Source organism: Rattus norvegicus, chromosome 6 (genome assembly GCF_021556685.1).
Source record: "Rattus norvegicus strain SHRSP/BbbUtx chromosome 6, alternate assembly SHRSP_T2T, whole genome shotgun sequence".
NCBI lineage: Eukaryota > Metazoa > Chordata > Mammalia > Rodentia > Muridae > Rattus > Rattus norvegicus.
In genome coordinates, this window is record NC_141539.1 from 112865360 (window position 1) to 112891260 (window position 25901).

The window sequence follows — 25901 nt, forward strand, 5'->3', positions numbered from 1 at the left end:
CAGAGATTTAAGGTGATAGCATATGTGGAATGAAAATTATTGAGATCTTCCATTCAAGGCCGGGCCCTCTTTGAGCACGAGCTAGAGCCTGACAAATGCTATTAAAGAGTCTCCTTCATCAGTCTCTAGATGTACAGAGTGGTTTTTCACTGGCAACTTATATTATTTCTATAACAGGATGAGGGAAAACATGGCCTCAGGACTTCACTTACTCTCTGGATCTCCTCTTTCACTTGGATTTTGGCCTAGTAACTCTAGTATCTTGTCAGTTTTTTTCCACGATTTTTACGAGTTTTGTATCATCTTGGTGTTTCCATTCATTTCAATGAACACACAGCGACACAGACTATTATGCCAGTCTCAGAAACAGAAATTTACATTTCCTTAAAGTATCTACCAAAGATGCAGCTTTGGGCTATCAAACTACCCTTTCCTTGGTGAGGGGTAGGGGCTGGGGATTAGGGTAGGGGTGAGAGCTAAAGTTATGTTTTATGTTTAAATTACTGGGTTGAAGAGATCTATAAAACAAAAATGTCTAACCTGTAAGTCCCACTTGCCCTAGGACAGATAACCTCCTGGAATGCTGGGCAGGGTTTGAGGAGGCTGTTGTTCATGTAAGATAACAAACTATATGTTCTCGCTCCTGTAAACAAGGTTTGCCCCAATTGCACAAGATTGCTTGATCACAAGTAGGTGGGAGGTACACTGGCTGGAAGTACATCAGGATGTATGCTTACCCTGGATTGGACAAAGGTGGGAAGTATATGTGTGGCCTTGTGGATTTGGCTTTATAAGCATTGGACTAACAACATTTGAGGCCATTCTCTGGGAATCCTAGGTGTGGACCTGGCCACTGTCCATTGTCCTGGCCAGTATTTAATAAAGCTTGCTTCAAATTTGGCTCAAAGATTGTGGTAGTGGTCTTATTCTCATGCAGCGGGATTAACAGGAGAAGGCTCACTGAAAGGAATTCACAGAGGTCAATGCTCCTCAAAGTCAAAATCAGCAGGCAAAGGCTAGCTTAGTGCTCATTCACATACCATGTATGGAGTTCTTCCTCCACACATCAACTTGGTTCCATTACTAGAGCCCCAGCCCACTGCCCTAACATACAATTCCAACAAGAGCAAGATCACTTACTCTTTGTGTTCTAGTCGTATGATGTCCCCATGTCTGACAAACTCCACTGGGAAGGAAGGGTCTAGAGGATCTGCCAAAAAGAAATCAGTGTGGGTACCAAGTGAGTCACTCACATTCTAGGCTAGTGACAACTGAGGCCCCCTTGGGTATGCGCTGTCAATACTAACAGTGTGCTATAGGACTAAAGGGTGAGGTTCTCCAGTACCTCAGAGGATTGGAGTGTCCCAGAAGTAATGCCTAAAAGACACTTACAGGAGTAGGGAAATCTGACACCTGAATAGACAGGATAAAGGAACACATGTGAAAGAATCATACTCGCTTCAACACTGGCAAATGACTTGTGCAGCAGAGCATCTGTGTAAAAGATGTGGGAACAAACAGGCCTGTGAGTACATGGTCCGATGAACCACCATGCCAGGCCAGCAATGGAATCTTTGCCTGACAGGCACTGAAGCCTTTACTAGAATTTCAGATGGGAGGCTAAATAATGAACATTTCCTTTGGGGGTAATAAATACAGTCTTCACAAAATAAAACCATGCAATTGTCCAGCTCCTCTCAAAATCAAATTTTATCTTGCTAATAGACTTCCTAAGCATGAAATGAAAAACAACATTAACAATGAAATGCTGAAAGAAAATGACTCCTTTCTGAGCATCTACAAGTCAAAACTGGTTGTGATCTAGAAAGGCAGCTGCATAGAAAAGTAGCTGGCAGCTATCATGGCTAGGCAGAAGGCATCCTTGTAAAATTCTGTCACAAAGAGTGAGATGCCAAGACTATAAACAAATCAAGGTCAGGAAAGCTAAATTTGTTAACGCAAATTTCTGGCTCTGTTGAGATTCACCTGCACAGACACCGTTGCTATGCTGCCTTGTAAACAAGGAAGGAAGTTTTATTTTGTGTGGATTGGAGAGAGGGGCCTTTACTTCTAATAAGAGCACTAAATTTCAGACAACAAAGTTCCCAGGAAACCTTAGCTGCTTAGATGAAATGCAGTATCTTAGCTTAGACGCTACAATGGAGACCAGGCAAGTTCAACGAACTTAGAAGTAACAGTCAGTCTCCCTCAAACTTCATCATGACAGACCTTAGTTTGGCCTGTTGTATCAAAAGCACAATCAACAGGAGCATCATGGACTCACTCAAGGGGCCAGTTTGCACTACTGAGCATGGAAATAAGGCAGCAGGAGAGCCGGTTATATGTGTGGTTTAGCCTGAAGCAACAGTATGAAGAGATGGCAAGGGAAAAAAAAGGATATGTAGATGAACAGCTGGAACCACTCTTCCAGATTTGGAGCCACTGGCTAGTGCTAGCTCAGGCAGGTGGTATTTTCTGAGCAGTCACAAGAAATGCCTGGGGTTCAGGACATTGCCAGTGAGGAAGGGCTTAGGTGATAATTGCCCTCTGCTTACAGATACAACACAAAGCAACTGTCCACAGGTAGCTAGTTGCCTTCCAAGGAAAGGAAGACCCTAATGTACCTCTCGTTTAATCCTAAAACTAAAGAGCCCAGAGAGGAAGAGGGAGAGGGAGAGAGAAAGGGAGAGGGAGAGGGGTAGAAAGGGAGAGGGAGAGGGAGAGGGAGAGGGAGCAAGCACTACAGGCACAGGGCTGGCAGACACTTGGATTATCAACTAATTGAGCCAGTCCGGGGTTCAAAAAGAACAGCACTCTATCATATCAGGACTACAGCTGGGGTATTCACAGTTTGGAAATCTAAGCAACTCTCAGGTACTCTCAGTTAGGGATCCTGGGATGAGCTTACAAAACCTCTTCCTGGATGAGATCCGAGTCCTGACCCTGATCTGTTTGTCTCATCCTCTACACTTTCAACTATGCTTGGAGCACAGCAGGAGCGCAACAATGTTCAGGATTGCCAGAGGTCAGTGAAGATGTCAAAGGTGTTCAGGAACCCAGCATCAGGAGAAAAATGAGGGACTCAGTGAAGAGCAGCACAGGATCTCAGTCTCTGCCATGTTACCTGTGTTGGTATTGTATTTCTTGATAATCCACAGGTTGTTGTAGTCCTTATGCAAATAGGTGGTAACCTAAGTGGAGGGCAGAAGGAGAGAGGCGGTATCATGATCAGCACAGCTGGACATGCACACTCCCGGGCTAACTAACACCACCTGATCATCTTTCAGGCCCACCCAGCTACCAACCCAGGAGGCCACATTTCCCAGTGGGGCTCAGAAGCGGCACTCCCGAATAAGTTTTTCTCCATTTTTCAGAATTTTGAGGCCCTACCCTTTAAGAACTTTTCAATTTCTTTTTCTTTCTTTTGGTATGTTGTCAATAAAGTTTCAGCTGTCTTGAGGGAGGACTGTTACACCGTGTGTTAACAGTCCCCAGCACAGAAGCAGTAGATTTAGCCTATTTAAATAGGGCTGGAGAGTTGGTTCAGAGGTTAGAGCACTGGCCATTCTTCCAGAGGACCAGGTTCAATTCCCAGCACCCACATGTCAGCTCACACCTGCCTGTAATGAATAAATCACTAAATAAATAAATAAATAAATAAATAAATAGCCACGGGCTGGAAAGACAGCTCAATTGACAGGATCTTGCTGCACGGACATGAGAATCTGAGTTTGATACCAACATGCATGTAAAAATAAAACTAAACAAAACGCCAGTGTTCTCAGAACCCTATTACTGAGATAAGACAATACCTGGGCTGGCCAGGCAGTTTTACTAAACCAGTGAGCTCCAGGTTCAGTGGGAGACACTTTCTCAAAAGTTAAGGTGGAGAGTGATTATGCAAAGTGTCTTGATATTGACATCTGGCTACACATACACATACACATCTGTATGCCCACATCGCAATCCCATGCATACTTAGGAAAAAGACAAAGCTATTACTTTTCCTAATACATTGGTAAACAACACTAAAATGCTCCATAAATATCTTATGCTACAGTTTTAATCCATACCCATAACTGACTTATAAAAAAACTGTGTGTACACTCGTGAATGTCTATAATGTAGTGATTGGTCTAACAGCAAAAAACTTAGACATAACATAAATATCTATTAAGAGGACTAGTTAACATGATACTGTATACATGGAATAGGATATTATACACTGGTCAAAATGTTTTGGAGCATTTAAAAGGAGCACGCCAAAACGCTCATGAATGCTCATGCTCAAAGCGGCTATATCCATCAGCGGCACTATTCTGAGCACCAGGCAAGTCCTGCCCTGCTCGGTCATCCCCACGGCTCTGTGCTACAGGTGCTATTATTTCCCCGCAATGTTACAAAGAAGTAGGCAAGGTCATTTGTTCAAGATGACGCAGCTCACAGTGTGGGGAGTTAGGATTCCAAGCAGGGCAGCTAACTCCAGTGCTCCCAAGAGGAGAGACAAAAATATACAATTATGCCAGGCATGTAAATATAGAAACAACAGAAATACAAGCACTTTTTCTGAGTTTTTCTTTTAACTTCAGTTGGACACAACATGACTAATTTACTTTTTTAAAAAAGTTGGGAACTAGCACGTATGGGAAATCACTCTCTGCGTGTGATATGGTGATATATATATATGGTTATATTTGAGTTATTTGAGTGAAATCTGCTTTGTTTCTCAGAAAAAAGAAACAATGATTAAGGGTACATAAAAGCTAAGACATTTTGGCTCACACTCATGAAACAAAGCAAGACGGAGCCTATTCACTGGGACTTGTTCAAGGATGTCAGTGACCTGTGGGTCCTGTGCACACGCAGAGGGAATGCTTTCTGTTCTTCTAAGAGCCAGTAGCAAAATTCCCCCAGGGGAAAACTGTTTCTTTATCATAAGTATAGACCCTCCCCATTCCCACAGAGATGTTTGTTTCTGTGGGTGGACTTTTTATACAGGTCTCCTAGGAACTCAGATACCTAATTATAGTAGAATCTTACCAAAATAACTGAAAAATGCAGATCTTCTGGGATTATAGCTTTTCTTTCTTTTTTTAAAAATACTTTTCAAGCGCAAGGCCCTGGGTTCGGTCCCCAGCTCCGAAAAAAGAACCCCCCCAAAAAAAATACTTTTCTAAACTTTTCGATTTTATAGGCATTAACTGTCTTAAAACATTTTAGAACTGAGACCTGAAGTTTATGGCAGAGGGTAACTAGAAGGCATTTAGTCCAATCACCTCAATTCCCAACTGAGGAGCCAGCCCGAGGGAGTCAGAGCCTGAGACTCTGCCCCAGACCCGATGTCCTTTCTGCCTATACAGGACCACAGTCCGCTTCACACTGCACTCAGGGTCCATGCATGCAGCCCCCGCGAAACAGTGTCTTCCAAACTTGACTTTCCTCTCCTTTCGCACACTGTGCCCACAGACCTGTCACTTTACTGTCCCACATGACACATGTAGCAAGGCATCCTTATGGCATGGCCCTTGTGCCTTTCTGTGCTGGCTACACATTAGCACGACCTAAAGGCTTCAAACCCAAGTAAACAGTGCTTGGGACCCACCCTGGGTCAACTAAAGCAGAATCTCTGAAGGAGAGTCTGCAAGTGTTAAAGCTCAGTTAAGTTTACAGTGCAGCCAGGACTGAGAACACTGGGCCACAGGTAGGTGGAGAACCAAGCATGAGAAAATAATGCTGCATCCAATCAATACCTGGGACAACTCCCTAGTGACTAAATGGAAATGATGCCCAAGCACTTGAGGGAGGAAAACCTGGCAAAATGCAGCTCACCGTCATTCTGTACGGGAAACCTCACTGACGAGCATCTTAGATGAACAGCTCGGCCCCCAGCCTCCGTCTCCTCACTGCTCCATTCACCTTTTACACCACTGCATCCGAGACATCTGCCCTTCCCTCTCCATCAAAGCCAGGGTGGGAGTCACAGGCAAATTGATCTGCTGCCCACCTCCTCCTTTCAGACCTCACTCTGCCCTCCTCCCTGTCTTCTCTAACTTCCCCAGTCACTCCTTCATTCTCAGTTTCCTCTAGTTCCACTCTGAGCAGCCTTAAACACTCTCTTAAATGTAGGGTTCCCTCACTGGCCCTTTCTCCCTGCTGCATTCCTGCACAATACCACCCACCCACCCTTTTATGGCACATGTCTCTTCTGAGACAAGCCCCAAACCTAGTACACACACACACACACACACACACACACACACACACACACACACACACACACACACTTCTCCATTCCTTCCCATTTCTGATCATGATTAAATCACATTATCACACAGATTACTTCGGCATCTTGACTGTAATCACACAATTCTTCCCAGCCCCCTCCTATTACCCTACAGGCCCTACTGTGACACCTCAGAAGTGTTCCCTGAGTCAGTCCTGGCCCCTAAGCCCTTTGCTTCCATGCAAACTGTACCGCCTCCTAACTGGTTCTTTGCAATCCATCACATTCCTGCTAGTATTCTTTCTAAAATTACATCCAATCATTTCTCAACATGTAATCACTTTCATGCCTCCCCAGAACAGAGTCAAATCCACTCTCACAGAGCTCAGTGTGGCCCCAGCAACCTTCCTTCTCAGGCACCCTCCACCATAGCCACATGAACATCCCTAATGTGGAGCCTTTCATATGCACCCTTTATACACTTTCTCTCATTCTAGCTTCTTTTTTTTTTTTTTTTGTTGTTGTTGTTCTTTTTTTCGGAGCTGCGGATCGAACCCAGGGCCTTGTGCTTCCTAGGCAAGCGCTCTACCACTGAGCTAAATCCCCAACCCCTCATTCTAGCTTCTTAATAATCCTGTCATGGAGAGAAACATTATTTATTTTCCCATATGTTCAGGTGACTAAATCACAGAATGATCCAGAAATTTGTACAAAGTCAAAGCTGTATGGATCAAGCCCACGGAACCTAGTTTGGTTCCCAGGTCTGTAGAGGAACTGCTCCTCTTCTCATCACTTTCCAGGCCAGGAGCTTCCAAGGCACACAAGAGTTCCAGGGTCAGGCAAAAGGATGGGAGAGGCAAACCCCCATAATCCCTTATTTAAAAAGGGCTCCCCAGAGGCAGGCAGAAATGGTAAGAAAGCCTCTGGTAAAGGGGGGAAAGGCACCAATCTGGGGGGTGGGAGTAAATCATGAGATAGACAGGAACCCCTGAGCAAAAACCTAAAGAAACTGAGGTTAGCCAAAGAAAGGAAGGAGCAAGAAAAATACTTCAGTCAATAGAAAATGGGTGAACCAAGGATGGCAAGCAAGAAAGTGAATGACAGGTTCAATGTGGCTGCAACCATACTTGACGAGGCTACTCACCTGCTGCTGGCGTGCACCAATGCCCTCAGGGTAGAGGTGCCTGTGGGAGTGAAGGTAGCCGATGGCCATCCGGAGGTTCTTCACAGTGATTACAGAGCCATACGCCAAGTCTGGGAGAAAAGAGACATCAGACAGATACAAGATGATCCTGCCTGGGGAATAGGGAGGACTGGGGAGTGGATGCTGCAAGCCATAAGCCTCATAATCCTCTTAGAGACATCATGGGGCCCAGGCCAGCCTCAGGCTGGAGTCCCTTCTCACTCCAATGGGAACAGCTCAAGAGGAAGTTGGCATTCACACTGTGCCTAGCCCCACCCCCACAGAGCTGTCTGCTTCAGACTCCACCCTCTCTTGCACACTGCTCTCCACAGCTCTTCTCAGTCCTCTCTTGTATGTTCCTCCTCCCAGTCTCTACCACTACCACAGCGTCAATTGTCCGAAACATCTCCTAAGCTCCCTGAACAAATCAGTCCAAGCCCCCTCTCTAAGGACTAATGCCATATGCTGCCCCTCCAAACCAGTTTCTAGTTCTCATCCCTTTCAGTCTGCGGGGCCCACTGTGTTCCTGGCACTAGATTCAGAAGAGTGAAAGGCCACCCTGCAGTCAGGGCCTCGGTGCCATCTCTTTTCCCCCCTTGCCTGGTCTCTCTTGGGTATGCTCTTAGCTGTCCCTGATCCTTAGGTACGACCCTAAATGACTTCCAGTGGATGCCCCTACTATCTAGATATCCTATACTTTCTTCCAGCCACACTAACTCCACAATACACAGCATTCCTATCTGCCTGCCTGCTCAGAAACTTCTACATTGTCTCCAATACCTTAAGTATCTCAAACCCTCATCATCTGGGTTCCAAGTCTCTTCCTAATTTAAGATTCTGGACTCAGCACATAACCTGGGCCTTGAGTTTTACCCTGCCCTTGGCTTTGACCATGCCATCCCTTCTGCCTAATATGACTTCTCATTCCTCAATACCTACTGACCTCTACTTATCCATCCAGGTCCAACAAACCTATATGTATGCATATGCATGTATGTGGAATCCCCGTGAACTGACTAATCCCCTAGCACTGACTAATCATGTGCTTTAATCCCCAGTACTGGATTCCACCCCCATAGTTTCTTTCTTTGAGACAATCTATGAAGCCCTTGCTGTCCTGGGACTCACTATGTAGATCAGGATGACCTCAAACTCAGAGCTCTGCCTGCCTCTGCTGGGATTAAAGGTATGAGACACTACACCTGGCTCTATATTTCCCTTTTATGTACTTAACACAGGAATGGATGTCCTTCACACCAGACTATCCCCGGAAGGTGAACACCTAATTACTACCTGCGAGTATATACATAATTATATAGCTATACATGCACACGACTGTTAGAACAGTGGTGGCAGCCTACAACTACCCCTACAAGGTCTTGCTCTGTGACCACATTCAGAATGGCTTCTTACAGAGCTGGCTTTGACAGCTACAAAGACGTTCTTTTCTATACTACAGTAACCAGTTGGGTATTTGTACGTTAATGCTACAGTCTACTATATATAGGCAAACCAACCAACCAACCAAACAAACAAACAAACAAACCCACTCAAAAAACAAAACCCAAGTTTCAGACTTGGCTTTTCCGGTTCAACTCCCAGGAAAGCCCTGTGCCAGCACACTCACGTTCAGGGATAGAAGCATTGTGAAGGCTGTTCCCTGAAAGTCGGGCTTGAAAGGCAGAACTGAAGAAGCCATCACCAGGACCACTGTGCAGAAAGGAGAAGCACAAGAGTCAAGAAAGTAAAAGCTGCCATTTCCAGCCAGATGGTGGGAGTGCACACCCTTAATCCCAACACTCAGGAGGCAGAGGCAGAAGGAACTCTGTGAGTTCAAGGTCAGCCTCGTCTACAAATCAAGTCCCAAGTCAGCCAAGGCTACACAGAGAAATCCTGCCTTGAAAAACAAAACAAAACAAAACAAACAAACAAACAAACAAACAAAGCTGCCGTTTCTCTGCAGCCCTTAGTTACTATAAAAGGCGATGTGAAAATGTGAAGGACAGGGTGATTTCATGAAACAAGCAAGGACAATGGCGTTGGAGAAACCACAGCCTAAGTTTCACCTCTTACCAGCTGGGTGACGTGGGCAATGCTCCTAGCCTTACCTAGGCTTAGTTCTTCATTTATTTTTTTTAAGATTTATTTATTTTTTATGTAGATGAGTACACTGTATCTGCCTTCAGGCACACGAGAAGAGGGCATCGGATCTCATTACAGGTGGTTGTGAACCACCATGTGGTTGCTGGGATTTGAACTCAGGACTTCTGGAAGAGCAGCCAGTGCTCTTAAGTACTGAGCCATCTCTCCAGCCCCCTAGTTCTTTATTTATAAATAGGAGATCTTTTAAAAGCCAAAAGAACTCACTAATAATGGTTGCTAACGGAGACTGTACATAATGCTAAACCCAGTTCTTGGCAATTAGTAGCTCCTCATTGAATGAGATGTTGCTGTTGGGGTCCTGGTTATCGGCACCTCCACTGCGACCTGGTATCCATCCTCGATAAAGTGAAAGGCCCCTGATTAGAGATTAAGAGCATTTAGGCTATTAGGGAATTCTCTGCCTCCTGAAACTTTGGCTTTGGGTGCTGGGTTTTCTGAGCCTCAGGGTATGCAGAAAAGAAAGCACAGTGGGAGCAGGAATAAGTTCCCATCTCTATCCTAATTCAGGCCTGGAAAATCACACAGCCCCCACATAGGCTTAGGTGTCAGAGAAAGACCGGAAGCAAGAGGAGAAAGGTTCTGACTGTACCTTTTATTCAGCACCATGACATGAACAGCAAAAATGGTCACATAGAGCACCAAGGGCAGCACTATGAGGCACAGGATGCGAGCAGTCAGGTGTTTCCCCACAGTCACCTGCAACAGAACCATCACAGGGGTGTGCACACGAGTCTTCTTTATACTCAGCATGAGTCATACTAGAAAGAATAGTAAGTGGAAACCCTAGGCCTTTCTTTCTATACTACCCTACACACACACACTCTCTCTCTCTCTCTCCCTCTCTCTCTCTCTCTCTCTCTCCCTCTCTCTCTCTGTCTCTCTCTTTCTCTCTCTGTCTCTTCAAGGAAATAATATGGGCCAGCTCTCTGCTGTCCTTCCTGGCACTGAACCCACAACCACCACTGACAAGGTAAGGCTATTGTTCAACAGTGGCTTCCAGCTCACTGAACTTTCCCTAAAGTTTGCCAAGGCTCCCTGTACTGACTGTGCCAACCCCTATCACATGGCCAACTGTTGCTGGCCTTATCCTCACAGGGCTCCCTGGAGCATCTAAGCTCAGGCCAGTATCTCTTCTCTGTGGTCAAAGTAGGACTATAATAGGCCCTCTCCTTCTCTCCTCCCCTCCTACAAACCCCCCTGGGTTGCAAAGAGCAGAGATCACGCTGTAATCACTCACACATTCTAACACTCTGCATCTAGTAAATGGTCTCTGGGTCTCTTCTGAATGAGTAAACATGTTGGCATGTTGGAGTTTAGTAATTGGGCCCTGGAGCTTGCCTAACCCAAGTTTGGGTCACAGATTTCCCGCTTACTGCCCGTAATACCTGTAGGACCTTGATAACGTTCTCTCTCTAGGTTTCAAATTCTTCATTTGTCACAGCAGTGAATAGTAATGAACACCCACCACATAGGATTTTAATGATGAGATAAAAGGTAAACCACTTTGTATAGTGTCTGACACTAAATCAACCCTTGATTACTACTACTACTACTACTACTACTACTAATAATAATAATAATAATAATAATAATAATAATAAATCCTAACAGCATTTAACTGGCTTCCAAATACAGAAAGCATGGGTCAGAAAAATTGTGAATTCAGAAGTTCCCAATCCTCCCAGTCATCTGCCCTCCTTGGCCTTGGCCTGAGTCCAGCTTGACAGCCTCTTCTGGCTGGCTGGGTAACTTAAAATTAAAAGACATGAAGAGCGGTGGTGGGGAAGCAACAACAAAAGAGAACTGCAAAGTTGTTACTCCCTTTACTCCCTTTATATCACTCCAGCCCCACCCCCTCATGTCCTGATGTCTACAAAGGAAGACTGTGTCTGTCCAGTCTGGCCATGGCCCACAACACAGAGCACAGGGCACAGCCACTCTTTCCACCTAAGGCAGGAGCAGAGAAAGGCCAAAGGGGAGCAGCACTGTGAAACAAGACAGGAGCTTGAGTTCTCACCAGTGAAAGACTGAGGTCTCCAAACAGGTGCCAGAGGTCTGAGATGGTGTTCAACCCCACTTGCACAATGATAAAGAGGCCAACAAATTTGACCCCTAAAGCGCCAGCAAGACTAATGCCAGTCAGGCTGAGCCAGAACCACCAGGGGGCAGAGAAAGGCCTGGAAACCAATAAGACAGAGTTTAGTTTGGCAGCTAGAATCAAACTGGAAATCAAGAGCACCACCTAGACCAGCAATGCTGTCTGTTCTCTAAGCCTGGAGGGTTCCTAACCCCAGGGAGGCATGGCAAGGCCTCAAGGAGGTTGTGCTCTATAAAGGCCCTCAAACTACAGGCAAGTCTTTTACAGAGAAAGTAGTATGTTGTACTGCAGAGGAGGCTCCATGCTGCTCCTGGCTAAGCATAGGACCTCCTATGTAGAGACTTATTCTTCATTAGCAACAAGTCGGGGAGACATAAGAGGAAAACCCACAAAAGTTCTCTGGACCCAAGTCAGACTTATCCTTTGTGTCACCTCTGAGCCTGCCAAAAAACATTTATTGAATGTTCATTTCATATCAGGGACCATTCCAAATATTATACCTAATCCTATTCTCACCACACCCCCATACGCCAGAGCTCATTATCCTCTTTTAGACATAAGGAAATTACACATAAGGAGGTACAGAGTCTAAGCAATGTGGCTTTCCAATGATGACACACAGTTCAAGCCAGGCAATCGGCTGCAGTACTAACAGCACCCAGTCCAGCACAGCCGGTTGCCTGATGATCTGCCACTTCCTTGCCAGAATGAGTACTCCTTAAAGCCATCCTCTCAGTTCTTCTGCCTCTCTCTCCTAGCATGCTACCTGGCATACAGTGGGAGTGCCATTCATAAAGTGGGGGATGGGTCTGGAGATACAGCTCAGTGATGGACGCTTGCCAAACATCTGAGGCCCTGAGCGCAATCCTTGATACCACTTTAAAAAAAAAGTAGATGGAAATGGATGTGAAGGAAGCATAAGATAACACCAAACCAGAGGAGGCTGGTAGTCACTGGCTGGGGTAAAAACACATTACTTTCAGGGACAGCCTAGATAGACCAGCTCTTTTGAACTTTGAGCACAGTATTTCAAAAACATGGAATGACCTGCTCTGCTCCCTCGGAGGCAAGAGAAGGATCCAGAAAAATAGAAGAGTTCTGGAAGTGGACCAAAATCCAGATCAGCTTTAAAACTGACCAGGGCCTGGGAGGATCCTCTTGGCTGGTGTGGAAAATCCATCATTACTTCAGAACAGGATGCAAGCCTTGAGGCAGGTGACGAGTAGGTCTGAGGCAGTCTACACTAGATGGAGCATGTGAAGGATGAGCCGTCCCCAAGCTGCTTGGAGCAGCATGGTGCTGAGGGGTCACTTATAAGGCACTGTGAGGAGGCAGCATCCGACTCCTCTGTAACACCCATGAGCTCCTACTCACTGTATATGGATCCGAACATTAAAACAACTCTTGACAACTGACAATTTCTCAGTCTTGTGAAAACCGAAACTAAAAGCATCCATTAGAGAAAACATTTTAAAATGTATTTATTATCTAAAAAGCACACAAATGAAAAGCATGCTTTCCTTAAACTTAGCTTGAATCAAAGTCCTGTAAGTACCCAGCTGCCACAGTCAAACTTCTGGGGCTGCCATGGCTTCTGATCCCCAACCCCTCACCCCCTCACTCCAACTGAGATGCTCTTTCTGACCTGTTAGCGAAGGAGTTGTACTTGACCATGCTCAGCATGGCAGCCATGATGAAGAACATCAGGATGGGGTCAAGGAGGATGTACTGGGACAGAGTGAGGCATCCCGTGTCTGAAAAACAGGAGCTTTCTGGTCAAAATGCAGGGTGATCAAAGAGACCTCTGAAAACCAAAAACACTCTTAACAGCAGCAAACGTCTACCAGTGTTGAGTGGGTAGTCATTGATCACCACCCGATTAACAGCAAGAAGGACTCAGCTTTGTGCACATCATCATTATTCTGTATATTATCATTATCCTGATGATAAGAATAGTACCTACCTATGCTACCTGTAGGCCCTCAAGAAGCCCTGTATTCACTCAGAGCAGCCCTGAGGCCATGTCCTCATTTCCACCATCAAAATGGATCCACAAGCTGATACAGTTGCAAACTACAAATGGATAGGAAAGTCTTATTTTGTACGACATCTTGATTGGGAGTTGGTGCCTACATGGGTACCAGACCCATTTTTTTTTTTTTTTGGTTCTTTTTTTCGGAGCTGGGGACCGAACCCAGGGCCTTGCGCTTCCTAGGCAAGCGCTCTACCACTGAGCTAAATCCCCAACCCCCAGACCCATTTTTAAAAAAAGCCTAAGCTGTCATCTTCCTGCTTAAACCCTCCACTGTCTTCTCATCTCACTTAGCCTAAAAATTTCTCAGGATAGCTGCCAAATCCTGAATGGCCTCCATATCTATCCAAATCCAACTCCAACCTTCTTTACTCACTGCGCCCTGACTGTGCCAGACTCCTGCTGTCCCTCAAGTCTATTAAACCCCATTCCAGGATCAGCACACAGGCTATTTCCCTGCCTGAATATTCTTTATCAGAACTCTGTGAGACCCTACCTTCCCAGGGAATTCTTCACTGCTTACCCTACCTGAAATACTACTGATCCCCATTAATCTACATCCACACCGCTTCATGTCTAACCTGCACTGACTGCTTAAGATGCTCCAGTATAGGGACAGTGAGATGGGTCAGCAAGATGGGGTGCTTGCCACCATACCTGATGACCTGAGTGTAACTTCAGGGACCCACATGGTGAAAGGAAAGAATCAGTTCCCGTAAGTTGTCCTCTGATCCCACAGGAGTGCCATGGTAAGTGTGCATGTGTCGCCCTCCATTACACACAAAGTAAACAATTTAAATGTTAAGAAGAGTATCATGCTTTATTGCAGACCTAATAATGCACTGGCTTATTGGTCTGCCCTTCTACAGGTATATTCTAGGAGGAGAGCACGGCATCAGGGTGTTTTCTGGGGCCGCGAAAGGTGGCCTGGTATAGGGTAAGTGCCTAGGAAACAGGTATCAGATGGAAATGAAGAAATGACTGACTGTGAATAACTAAACAGGAAAAAATTAGATACAAGAAGAAAGCCATTGTTCACTACAGGGAACCCTATAACCTTGTCATATATCCATTACATTAAGTAGCTAATCTGTATGATGAGTCCCTAAAATACACACCAAAACTGGCCTGGACTTCTCTACATGTAAAGCATCACTCTCGTGAATTCAGCTAGCAACAGAACTAACTTCTATACTTAGCCCTGTTTATCCACCTGAGGATCTAGAGAAAATACCAAGTCCTATTGCTATTTCCTGCTTCACAGCTACTTCTGGGCACCTGCCTTTTCATCAGCTGTAACAAATTTAGGAAATGTGAACTGACTGCAACATTAAATAAGAGAAGTAAAATTAACCTGTTAATTACAGATACTTACAAAAATGTAAATACAAGTAACTTAAAGAAAACCTATATTTAGGATTACTGATGCCCCACAGAAAGGGGAGATGGGTCATTGGAAAACGTTTGTCTTGCAAACATGTAGACTGGATGTCAGATCTCCAGATCCCACATAAAAGCTGGGTAGGTAAGTACAACAATGTCAAGCAACCAGAGCTTCCAGGGACTAAGCCACTACCTAAAGACTATACATGGACTGATCCTGGACTCTGACCCCATAGGTAGCAATGAATATCCTAGTAAGAGCACCAGTGGAAGGGGAAGCCCTTGGTCCTGCTAAGACTGAACCCCCAGTGAACTAGACTATGGGGGGAGGGCGGCAATGGGGGGACGGTTGGGAGGGGAACACCCATAAGGAAGGGGAGGGGGGAGGGGGATGTTTGCCCGGAAACCGGGAAAGGGAATAACACTTGAAATGTATATAAGAAATACTCAAGTTAATAAAAAAAAAAAAAAAAAGCTGGGTAGGTGTGGCAACCATATGGAACCCCAGCACACAGGAGGCAGAGAGAGACAGGAGCTACTCAGGGAAAGGTGGTTAACAAGACTCACTAGAGCTGGTGAGCTCTGCTTCTGCTTCAATAAACAGTAGAGAGCAACTGAGGAAGACAACTGTCAGCTTCATGCTTCACACACACACACATACACACACATGCACACCACCTAAGTGTTACTAGGAGTAATTACTTTACCCAATCCTAAAGTTAACTGAGAACTGGATGCACAGACACGACACCCGACTGCATTGATCCAACCACCCACATGGTGTGACAGTCCATTTCCCAAAACATACGGCATAAGACAGCTTACCACAGGTGAGCAGGGCAGCGGTGAGCAGTGCTGCTGGGAAGGACTTGGACAGATCCAGTACAGTGAGGTAGGCAAAGGGGATCAGCCAGGAACCCAGGAAAGCACAGAACTAGAGGAGAAGAGAAGCTGTCAAATAACCAGCTGACCTTGTAATATTAATGTCTAAGATAGAGAACCCAGTCAAAACCATGGTCTAGGTGATCTGAAGTCACCTTGGAGTATACAAGGGTAGTGTCAGAGTACAGAATTATATGAGAGTGGGTATGCCCCTCAGAACTGAAATCAATGACATTTACAGGAAGAAGCAGGGCTGCCCATCACTGCCAGCTGTCTCCTATCTCAGCCCTCCATTAGTGCAATGGGAAAAGTTGGAGCTCCTACGTCACAGGCTCAGGCTGAGGAGTAAATGAGCTCAAGGCTTACTAACACAGAAAATGCCTGACCAACACTAGTGTCTAACATAAAGCCATGGGTATAAGTTGAGGCAGACCGCTTTGAGGCATCTTAATGTTTTTGAGATTTCTATTATTCTTGTAATATTTCCCCTGGTTCTTTGCTTTGGGGATACCAGAAACTGATTTTAATCTACAGGATGTATTTTTTCCATATAATTATTAGTTGTTTATTGAAAAAAACTACTCCTTAGCTCACATATTCATGTTTTGTAGTGTTGGGAACAAGCAAAAGAAAAGTATTCTAAGTGCTACCATTTCATTTTCAGATACCATTTAATCATAGGGAGAAACTAAATTCAAGGTCCAAGATCCTAGGAGAACTGGGAACTTCCCTATAGCTGAACAGCTTCTGTTGTAAACAGTTGTGTGAGTCCAGCCACCTCAAGGACAACTTCTCCATCTTGCTGGTAGGGTCAAACAAGTTCATGTTCTCAGGCCTAGGAAGGAACAGCTATCCCACTTATCCAAATATTCTCTTAACTGTCTGTTAAATGGTAAAGAATACAGAAGTTGCCATTATCTAAACCAAGGTGCATACGTTATAAAGCTATTTAACTGATTTCTTGTTATGCCCTAATTAACTACACACAGTTGACCCACTCCTTTGTCCTCCTTATCACTCTGAGCTCCAGACTAACATCTAGGAGAAAATTTAAGGATGCCCTGGTTAAGGCCCAGTCTTCAGGGGATACTCCCTTGCTTAACCCATAATGTCAAAAATATAATTGGATAACACTGCAGGTTCCTCCAGTCTCCCCTGCCCCCATCACTTTGGGTTCCCATCCTTTAAAAATGTTGTACAATCTCCATTCAGGGATGCAGTTCAGATCCTGAACTAGACACCTCCCTGAGTGCTGAGAAAATAGGCTTTTATTTTAAAGCTTCCATATCTGAAGTGAGTTTTCTCGGCTTCCACCCCGAAACCAACAATAGTTCAGGAACACAGGTCAAAATGAACTTCTATGGAGTGCAATCCAAAGAATTTTTTGCATTCTAAAATCACTTCCCACTCTGAAAGATACTAACTAGCCTTCCTCATCTCTTCAAAATCTTTCATGGAATCATAATTTCTACAGAAATCTGTATATGCCTTCTTTCTTGGTCCAGCCATGGCAAACTTATTGGAAGGGACAGCTCCCAGGGCCACAGTGTGCCAACAATGTGGACCTGCAGATGCTTGCCCAGAAGACCAGGCATCTGAAGTTTTGGCAAAGCACTGGAAGACACTCCAGTGAATGTCCTGCACACCAGGGTCCTTCCTGGTTCCCCCAGGATGCACTTTGTTTTGGGAAGGTTGACTGTTTGACACTTAAAGAGCTGGAGGATTTGGAAATTTTGAGGTTTTTTTAAACCATCAACTTTGTCTGCCATCAGTAGTAAACAGACAAGTCCAGGGTAATGAGACATTCTTCCTTTTGGGCCATCATTTTTGGAAACAGGAAGTTAAGGAGTGAAGAGAATGGATCCAACTATTTGTCCTTTTCAATTTCCACAAGTCCATGGTGAGCACTATATACACTCTGTGCTGTTCAAGGGTCATTAGGAAGAAAAGAATTGCTTGAGAAATCTGGGTGTGGTAGAACACGCCTTTAATCCCAGCCCTTGAGACACAGGGGCAGGTAGATCTCTGAGTTTGAGGCCAGCCTGCTCTACACGGTGTGCTTCAGGACGGCTCGAATTACACAGTGAGGCCCTTTCTCAAAAGACAAAGATCACTTGGGAGTCTGGACTGAGAGGCAGGATACTCCCTGTTTACTATGGCAGGAAGGATTGGAAGGGAACGCCCCTGGTGTCATTCTGTATGGTTGAACACTATACCTGTACAGATGGAGCACGTTTGTGTATCCATCCATCAGTTGATGGGTGCTCTTCTCCATTTCTGAGCCCAGAGAACCCTAAGATTAGCACAGAGCAATCCGACTTGTGAAAACAACGTGCTCTGACCCCAGGCTGGCAGCCAGCCTCACAGGTCTCATTAGATTGTTCCCAGGCTTGAGTGCTTAGCTCCTGCCATGTCCCATTAAGCTGATGCTGGGAATCAGGGCACGAGGGACTGGAATAGGCATGCAGCCTCCCTGGGAGAGAGATTCCTACTCCCTTTATAAGGGAGGAAATAAGAATCTGGAGACAGTGTGGAGATGCCGACATCTGAAGGAAAAGCTGGCAGAGGTGTACACCCAAGCATGGGATGACGGCTGCAGTGTGCACAGCTCTCTGTGGCCTCCCTTTCTTTCCTTCCTTCCCAGCTCTCTTCCAGATTTCTATTTAAGGGGTGGGTTCAAGCATTCATCTGCCCCTTCATCTACTCTGAGCGGCGTGGTCCCAGGGATTAGCCAGTCTGTATAAATCGGGAAGCCTTACCCCTCTCATCCCCATGTAGCTGTGGTGCTCGTATCGGTCCCCAGGCTTCTGGAACAAAAAGGTACCATCATATCCACTCAGGTAGCCAGCAAGGCCAATCAGCATCTGAGGAGAGAGGAAGTAATGAAAAGATGATATGTTTACATCAAAAGCCTCTTCTGCAGCTGTATGTGCAGCCTTCAGTTTCCCTTGACAACTGGCCACATCAGTACAAGGCGACATGTTGTTCTGCAGCTGCCGCCCAGGAAACGATCTTTTGTCGAAAGAGCTTGAAACAAACCCTCTCTTGTGCCACAGCTAGATTCTTGGGACTAGTGTAAGAAAGGGAGGAAAACACTCCATAATTTGAAGGGCCAGGTCAGTGCAGTGAGGGGCTCGCACACGCATCCTTCTTTTTTTCTTTCTTTTGTTATGAAATGAAACATGGCAGCTTTCTCAGGAAAGGGCCTGAGCAGACTGACTCCTGGAGACTGGCCTTCTACTAAAAGGAAATGGGGCTCCTAATCACAAAGAGGGAGGAAAGTGGCCAAAGAGCTAAACATGAGGAATAGGGACTGAGATCAGAAAGAGAATGAAGAAACAGAGAGGAAGAGGTGGGGGAAGGGAAGGGGAGAGGAGCGACCAGTGTCCCCTTAGGCAGCACAGAGTTTCTATAGTAACTGTTTTATCTAGCTGCTCTGAGATTCACACATCCAGACACAACTGCTTGTCTCTGTTGTTAATATGCAGCTAGGAAGAAGCATGGGTTTCCTGGCCTTTCTTAGGCTCAGAACCTATACCTCCTCCCTGTAGCAATTTTGTCCCCTGTCCCCTCTAGGTGCTCATGCTTCCTTGGGCCAGCTAGCCTCAATGCCCCAGCCAATCATCCACCTAGCCTTTACCCCAAGATTGAAGAACCTCAGAACTGAGTCTTTGGTTAGGAAGAAAGGCTTTTGTGGATCCATTTGTCTTCTCAGAAGTTGTTAAAAGAGTAAAATAAACTATTTGGTAGAATTTCTAACTATAAAATGTTAGAACAGGTCAATATGTATACTGGGTTTTAAGAAAAGGAAACATTTAATTTTTTTAAAAAGATTTATTTATTTAATGTATGTGAGTACACTGTTGATCCCTTCAGACACACCAGAAGAGGGTATTGTACCCCATTACAGATGGTTGTGAGCCACCATGTGGTTGCTGGGAATAGAACTCAGGACCTCTGGAAGAGCAGTCAGTGCTCTTAACCACTGAGCCATCTCTCCAGCCCGAAAAATTTAATTTTTATAGTTTAAGTTTCTCTAGGGCATATTTCCTTTATGTAGTATATTATACTTCTATTTTTTAATAAAATTGAGAAAAAGTTGCATAACATAATGATCTTAACAGTGGTTTTAAATATACCTACAAGATTGTATAATTATCACTACTATATCATTCCAGAACACTGCATCATCCTGAGAAGGAAACGCCTGGTATCATTCTGTATGGTTGAACACTATACTGCTGTACAAATGGAGCACGTTTGTGTATCCATCCATCAGTTGACGGGTGCTCTTCTCCATTTCTGAGCCCAGAGAATCCCTAAAAACACAAAGGTTTTCTATCCAAGTAGAAATCTGAGGAAATTCTGAAGTCTACAAAGTAAGTCCAAACCAAACACGTGGTTCCAGTTCTTAGAAGTCATCTGCCCACATAAGTGTGTAAATCACCACACTGCTTACCTTTCCCAGTGGTGGGTGCACATCGAAGAAAAAGGTGCGGTTAATGTAGTAACTTCCCATTTTTCCAAAGTGAGTCTCATCCCAACTAAAGGAAAAACAAAGTTTTAAAAAACCACAGTTAAAGTTACAATTAAAATCAAAGGTCATGAGTTTCATGCATGTAATATTCAAGTTGGCTTAAAGACAAAAGCTTTTGACATAGTAGTTTGAGGAAAAGCTTTAAGCTGGCCATCAGCCTAGATTTCAATAAAGATAAAGGTTAACCAATATTTACCTACCAGTTGCCATATAGTAAGTTAAATATATTCTTCTTTTGTATCTTGAGTTCTTTTAAATTTATTTGAAAGCAGCTGTGCTTTCCTGAACCATGAAAAGGTTTTGTAGAGCAATTTCTTCCCAGTCTGGTTATGTCTCACTCTGAGACCCTTGTTCTTAGAATGCACACTGCTATACTGCCAGGCTAGTGGTTAGAGTCCTTAGTGTAAGATTGTCACAGCAGAGTCAGGTGCTGCCCATCAACCGACTGACTCTGATCTGGCTGACCTGTTATGATGATCAGCTGTCTACAAAAGCTGAATTTCCTAAGAGCATTGCTAAACCCTATGCCTATCCCATGTCATTTTCCAAGTACATATGAGAATCTAGCACTTAACTTTCCCACCCAATGTGAGGTCCTGTTCTGCCATACAACCACATCAGCTTTTTCGTGCACACGGGGTTTATAAGGCAGCCACACCACTGCAGAGCTGGGCTGTTTAATATTTCATTTCTGTAACTCAAAAGAAGGGTTGCTTTTCAGTGACTATGCCCAGGTCAGCCTCCACAACAGTCATCACTTCATCACCTATTCATGGTTTCCCAAAGAATATTTAGGTCTTATTTATTATTTTGAATTCACTGGGCCCAGTAGATGGGCAGGAGACTAAAGCTACTGCATTAGCCAAGGACATAACGAGATAGAAACAGTAACATGGTGTTGTTGAAGAGAGAATTCAGAGTAGAGTAAGCAAAAAAGGCCTCAGAAAGAGAGCTGCCCACAGCTCTTTCAGCTACTAATGTTGTGACATGAAACAACCATGCTCTTCATGCCCCTCCCAGGGAGGTATTAGGGTTCAACTCAGATAACACACAGAGAGGACTTAGAAATTCTATTATACATACTGGACACTGAAGTTTTTCAATATTTTCTGTTAGTCTTGAAGTCTATTTGGAAAACAGACCAACAGAGGGAAATGAAATGTTTCTTTACTTCAAAAGTTCCTCAAATAAATCATTAGTAGCATACACATTTCCTCTTGGATTTTATACTTGTGTCAGGAAAGGCCGTTCTCCATGGCTCTCTCAGGCTCTTACAGCTCTGTAGAGTGTGCCAAGAATGTAAGGGCCTGGCTCCTGTACTCAGGCCTTTCTGTGCCATGGTAATAAATTCCACTGTCACTGATTTAGGACCTTCTACTAGCATCCATAAAACAGCAGCAAATTAAATTCTTAGTTTACAAACGAGCTACAACATATCTAAGACCCTAAGGGCACTACATAGGCTGAGGACATACCTAGCTTTCTGTACAAGAAGAGATAAGGGCCCTCATGGGCTGAGTTGAATACAAATACAAGAGAAGACATCCTGGAAACTGGAGGTAAATGTTCTTACCCAAGTGAAACAGTGGGCAACAAGAGTAGCAACTGTCCCTCTGTTCTACTTGTTAAAGAAGCTTGAGGACCTCAGTGTGGATCCCAGCAACCATGTAAAAACCAGGTGTGGTAGAGTGCCCGTTATCACATCATTGAGTATGCAGGGACAAGAGAATCCCTAGAGCTCGGTGGCCTGCTAGCTCCAAGTTCTGAGAGAGCTCATTTCTCAAAAAATGAGAGGAGACAGACAAAGGAAGGCATTCAATATCTACCTCTATATGCTTGCGCTCTCTCTCTCTCTCTCTCTCTCTCTCTCTCTCTCTCTCTCTCTCACACACACACACACACACACACACACAGTGCACAGGCAAACACACACCCATTAAGGACTGCTAGAATACTAAGCTGGTCACCAGGATAACAGTGCCACCTGCTGAACACAGACACTCAATACACTCCTTAAAGGCCAGTTATTAACCTCTGTTGAAAGAGTGCTTTACCCCCCAAAACCCTCAGAGTTCCTTCCATTTCCTCTTTGGAATAGGTTATCTGGAGTTTGTAACTAACCAAAGGCCCAGGAGGCTTCCTGGTTCTACATAAAGCAGCAGGTGCCCCTTGGTGAAAAATGATTCCCTATTCCTCTCCCTGACACACAGTTACCAGCTCAGTGGGGCCCATGACTCAGACCTTCCTTACAATGCGGTATCTGATCCTCTGGGGTTAAGCTAAGTAAAAAGCCATCTTGCCCTAAAGACAATTTTGCTGGATAGTTCTGTTGTTGTCATTATCTTTTAATGTGTATTGGTGTTTGTCCTGCATGTATGTTTGTGTGAGGGAGTGGGATCCCCTGGAACTTGAGTTACAGACACTTGTGGTTGCTGGAACTGAACTCAGGTCCTTTGGAAGTGCAGCCAATGCTCTTAACTGCTGAGCCATCTCTCCAGCCCTGTGCTGGACAGTTTTATGTCAACTTGACACAAACTAAAGTCAACTAGGAGGAGGGAATCTCAATTAAGAAAATGACTTCAGATGATCAGGCTGTAGGCAAATCTGTAGAACATTTCTTAATTAGTGATTGATGTGGGAGGGCCCAACCCATTATAGGGGTGCCATCTTTGGGCTAGTGGTCCTAGGTTCTATTAAAAGAAAAAAAAACAAAACAGCGTGAGCAAACCATAGAGGAGCAAGTCAGTAAGCAGCATCCCTCCATGACCTCTGCATCAGCTCCTGCCTCCAGGTTCCTGCCCTGTTCGAGTTCCTGTCCTGACTTCCCTTGATAATGGACAGTACATGGAAGTGTAAGCCAAATAAACTCTTTCCACCCAGACTTGGCTTGATTTTGGTGTTTCATCACAACAATAATAACCCTAAGTAAGATAACTCTGGCTGGCTGGCTGGCTGCAATCAGAGTTGAAGGGTCTGACAAATCAATTGAAAGACTGTGTACTGAGAGACTCAAGACACTCTCAGGGAAGTGAAAACTGCCCACTGATGAAGTAGTCTGGATTTCTCTTGGAGATGCCCATCATACAAGATGTACTCTAATATGACTAGTTAGACTGAAGTTCCTGATCAAGCCTACACTATCCAGTTGCTTGTATTGCTCCAAGTGTAGAAACAAATGTTGTGTCATGAACTGACTAGCACAAATGTTAAAGACCCTCAGGTCTCTGAAGCAGAGGCCACCATGGTGTACCAGACTCCTGTCAAAAGCTGGCCTACTTGCTTTGAGTAGTAAGGAAGCTACATTGCATAGGGCATTGACTCCCTGCTCCTAAGAAACTGGATGCATCAGGACTCTGTTCCCAGCTGAGGTCCTCACCTATACTTCACTGCTGCTGTTGCCTTGTCAGGTTACAGAAAGTCTCAGGCTCTGGCTCCATGGCTCTGGATAAACTATTGCGGTCTTTAAAATTAATGACCTTTCATTAGCTTTCCAAACCATCTAAGTTTGACAGTGGCACACCTTTTTGTCACAAGGGTCATCTAACAATGGGCCAACAGTCGAGGTAATAAACAGATAATCCATGTTTCCATCATCAATAAACAACAGATATTGTCAAGCATTGAACTTTCCCTCAGAAACCAACTAAAAGAGTTTCTGACTCTACCTCTATCACCTTCTCCTGGCCTACACTTTTAAAAAGCAATTCATCTCCTTATGACTACTCAGGAAAAAGGAGAGGAGCTACACAAAGTTACTCAGACAAACTCAGGTTTCCATGACCATGGTATGTCTTTCTTCATGTTTAATTCTAGTTTCTTCTCCAGTATTGTCTTACTGGAGTCAAATGGCCTAGAGGATAAACGCAATGACACTCAGCTACGTACAAGTCTCCCCACAATGCCACCTGTGTTAGAGAAGATATAATAGGTCTCTGTGAGTTTCCTAAACTCACAGGCCCATAGTAAAAAGGTCTGGATATAAATGGGACAAAAGGCAAGCAGAAACTGGCATGGCACATACTACCATCATGGGCAGAGTTGTAAGAAAGAAACAACCCTGAGGAAGAAAGACATTAGAGCTCTAGAGAGACACAGTGAATGTAAACATTCTCTCTTTATCCCCTAAGTCTAATCCCAAGGCCAGGTAAGATTCAGATGGACTACCTAGGTGGCTATAAGTGGCAGCTCATGATGGTAACAACCTGGGGTTGCAAACACACTCCTGTAGATAGGTGTGGACAGTCTCCAGCTACTCTCATGTAGCCGATAACATCAGCGCCAACTCCCCCAAAAGCAGCAGCTCCCTGGTACGCATGCTAATGCACTGATGGTACTGTTCTCTCTCTCTGACACTCTACAGAGTGTACTACATATGCTTCTCTAAAGTACTAGGGACCTGAGTTATGTCCACACAGTCACGGAGGCTCAACCACTCAAAGGTACTGCCTATGAGGCTTAACCTAACCAACGCAGCGGTGGTCTAAATCAAATTAAATTATGATCCAAATAAAACTGAACTGAAGGACCTGCATCTCTTCAGACAATATGTAAGTATATACACGGAATGTCTCTCCACTAGACATGGGATGTGCATTGTAATTACTGGCAATGATACCAAAGATCAGAATCAATCTAAACTGCTTTGCACAGGCCATAACTGGTAGATTGTCCTTAGAATATATTCACGGTCCCTCATCAGGACTTATTTCTGAGAGGCTGAATCCAGGGCCCTGGAGGACATAGTTGAGGTAAACAGCGAAGGTTGGTGTCATCCTGCTGCTTGCAGTCTCACTGACAGTAGCCATAATTAAATAATACATAAGACCAACTCAACAGATTTGGTCTCTGCCTCAGTCAGCCATGCTGATCTGAGTAGCCAATACTGTTGTCTATTAACATGAAACATCTAGAAGCCAAGGCAGTGAGTGATTGAGGGGTAATAAAGCCAGTTGGGAGAGAAAGTCTTTCATCAATGCCCTGTACAACCACACAAGAATGTACCTAGAATGCCCCAATTGCACTTGCCCTGGGCCATTTCTTAGGGCTGTGCTTGCAACAAAAGATATGGCAATGTGTCTGCTAAAACAGGGCTAGTTATAGCTTATGATAAAACAGATTTCCCAAACTTGTCATTCTTTGGCCCCTGTGCAACCCACCATGGGTGCACCTATCTTTTTGGGCATATCATGACTAGTGGGACTTGATAGAGGGTGGAGGAACCTAACTCTAAAGGTGCTGATGTTCATTCTTCCTCCTGTGATGATGCCTGTGAGTATAACCCAGTAGTTACAGCTCCCAGCAGTCATAAAATGCACCTAAGTTATTAATTAGCTTCATAGCTAATTTATTAACTTCCTAGAAGAGCGGTCCTATCACTGTGTTTGTTTGCTTTTGGGTCAG

The 25901-nt window shown here is 44.6% G+C and overlaps 1 protein-coding gene across 5 annotated transcripts in view; it reads right to left on the minus strand.

The window, feature by feature from the left end:
• Pomt2 (protein-O-mannosyltransferase 2) overlaps positions 1-25901 on the minus strand; it is a 39366-nt gene that overhangs the window by 12113 nt on the left and 1352 nt on the right. For 2 of the 5 annotated variants that reach the window (NM_001047114.2, XM_087554729.1), the window contains 10 exon segments: positions 1141-1210; positions 3125-3191; positions 7368-7477; positions 9034-9116; positions 10159-10265; positions 11587-11746; positions 13313-13421; positions 15908-16016; positions 18724-18828; positions 20424-20508. In NM_001047114.2, the coding sequence (NP_001040579.1) occupies positions 1141-1210; positions 3125-3191; positions 7368-7477; positions 9034-9116; positions 10159-10265; positions 11587-11746; positions 13313-13421; positions 15908-16016; positions 18724-18828; positions 20424-20508 (1005 nt within the window). 5 annotated transcript variants of the gene reach the window in all.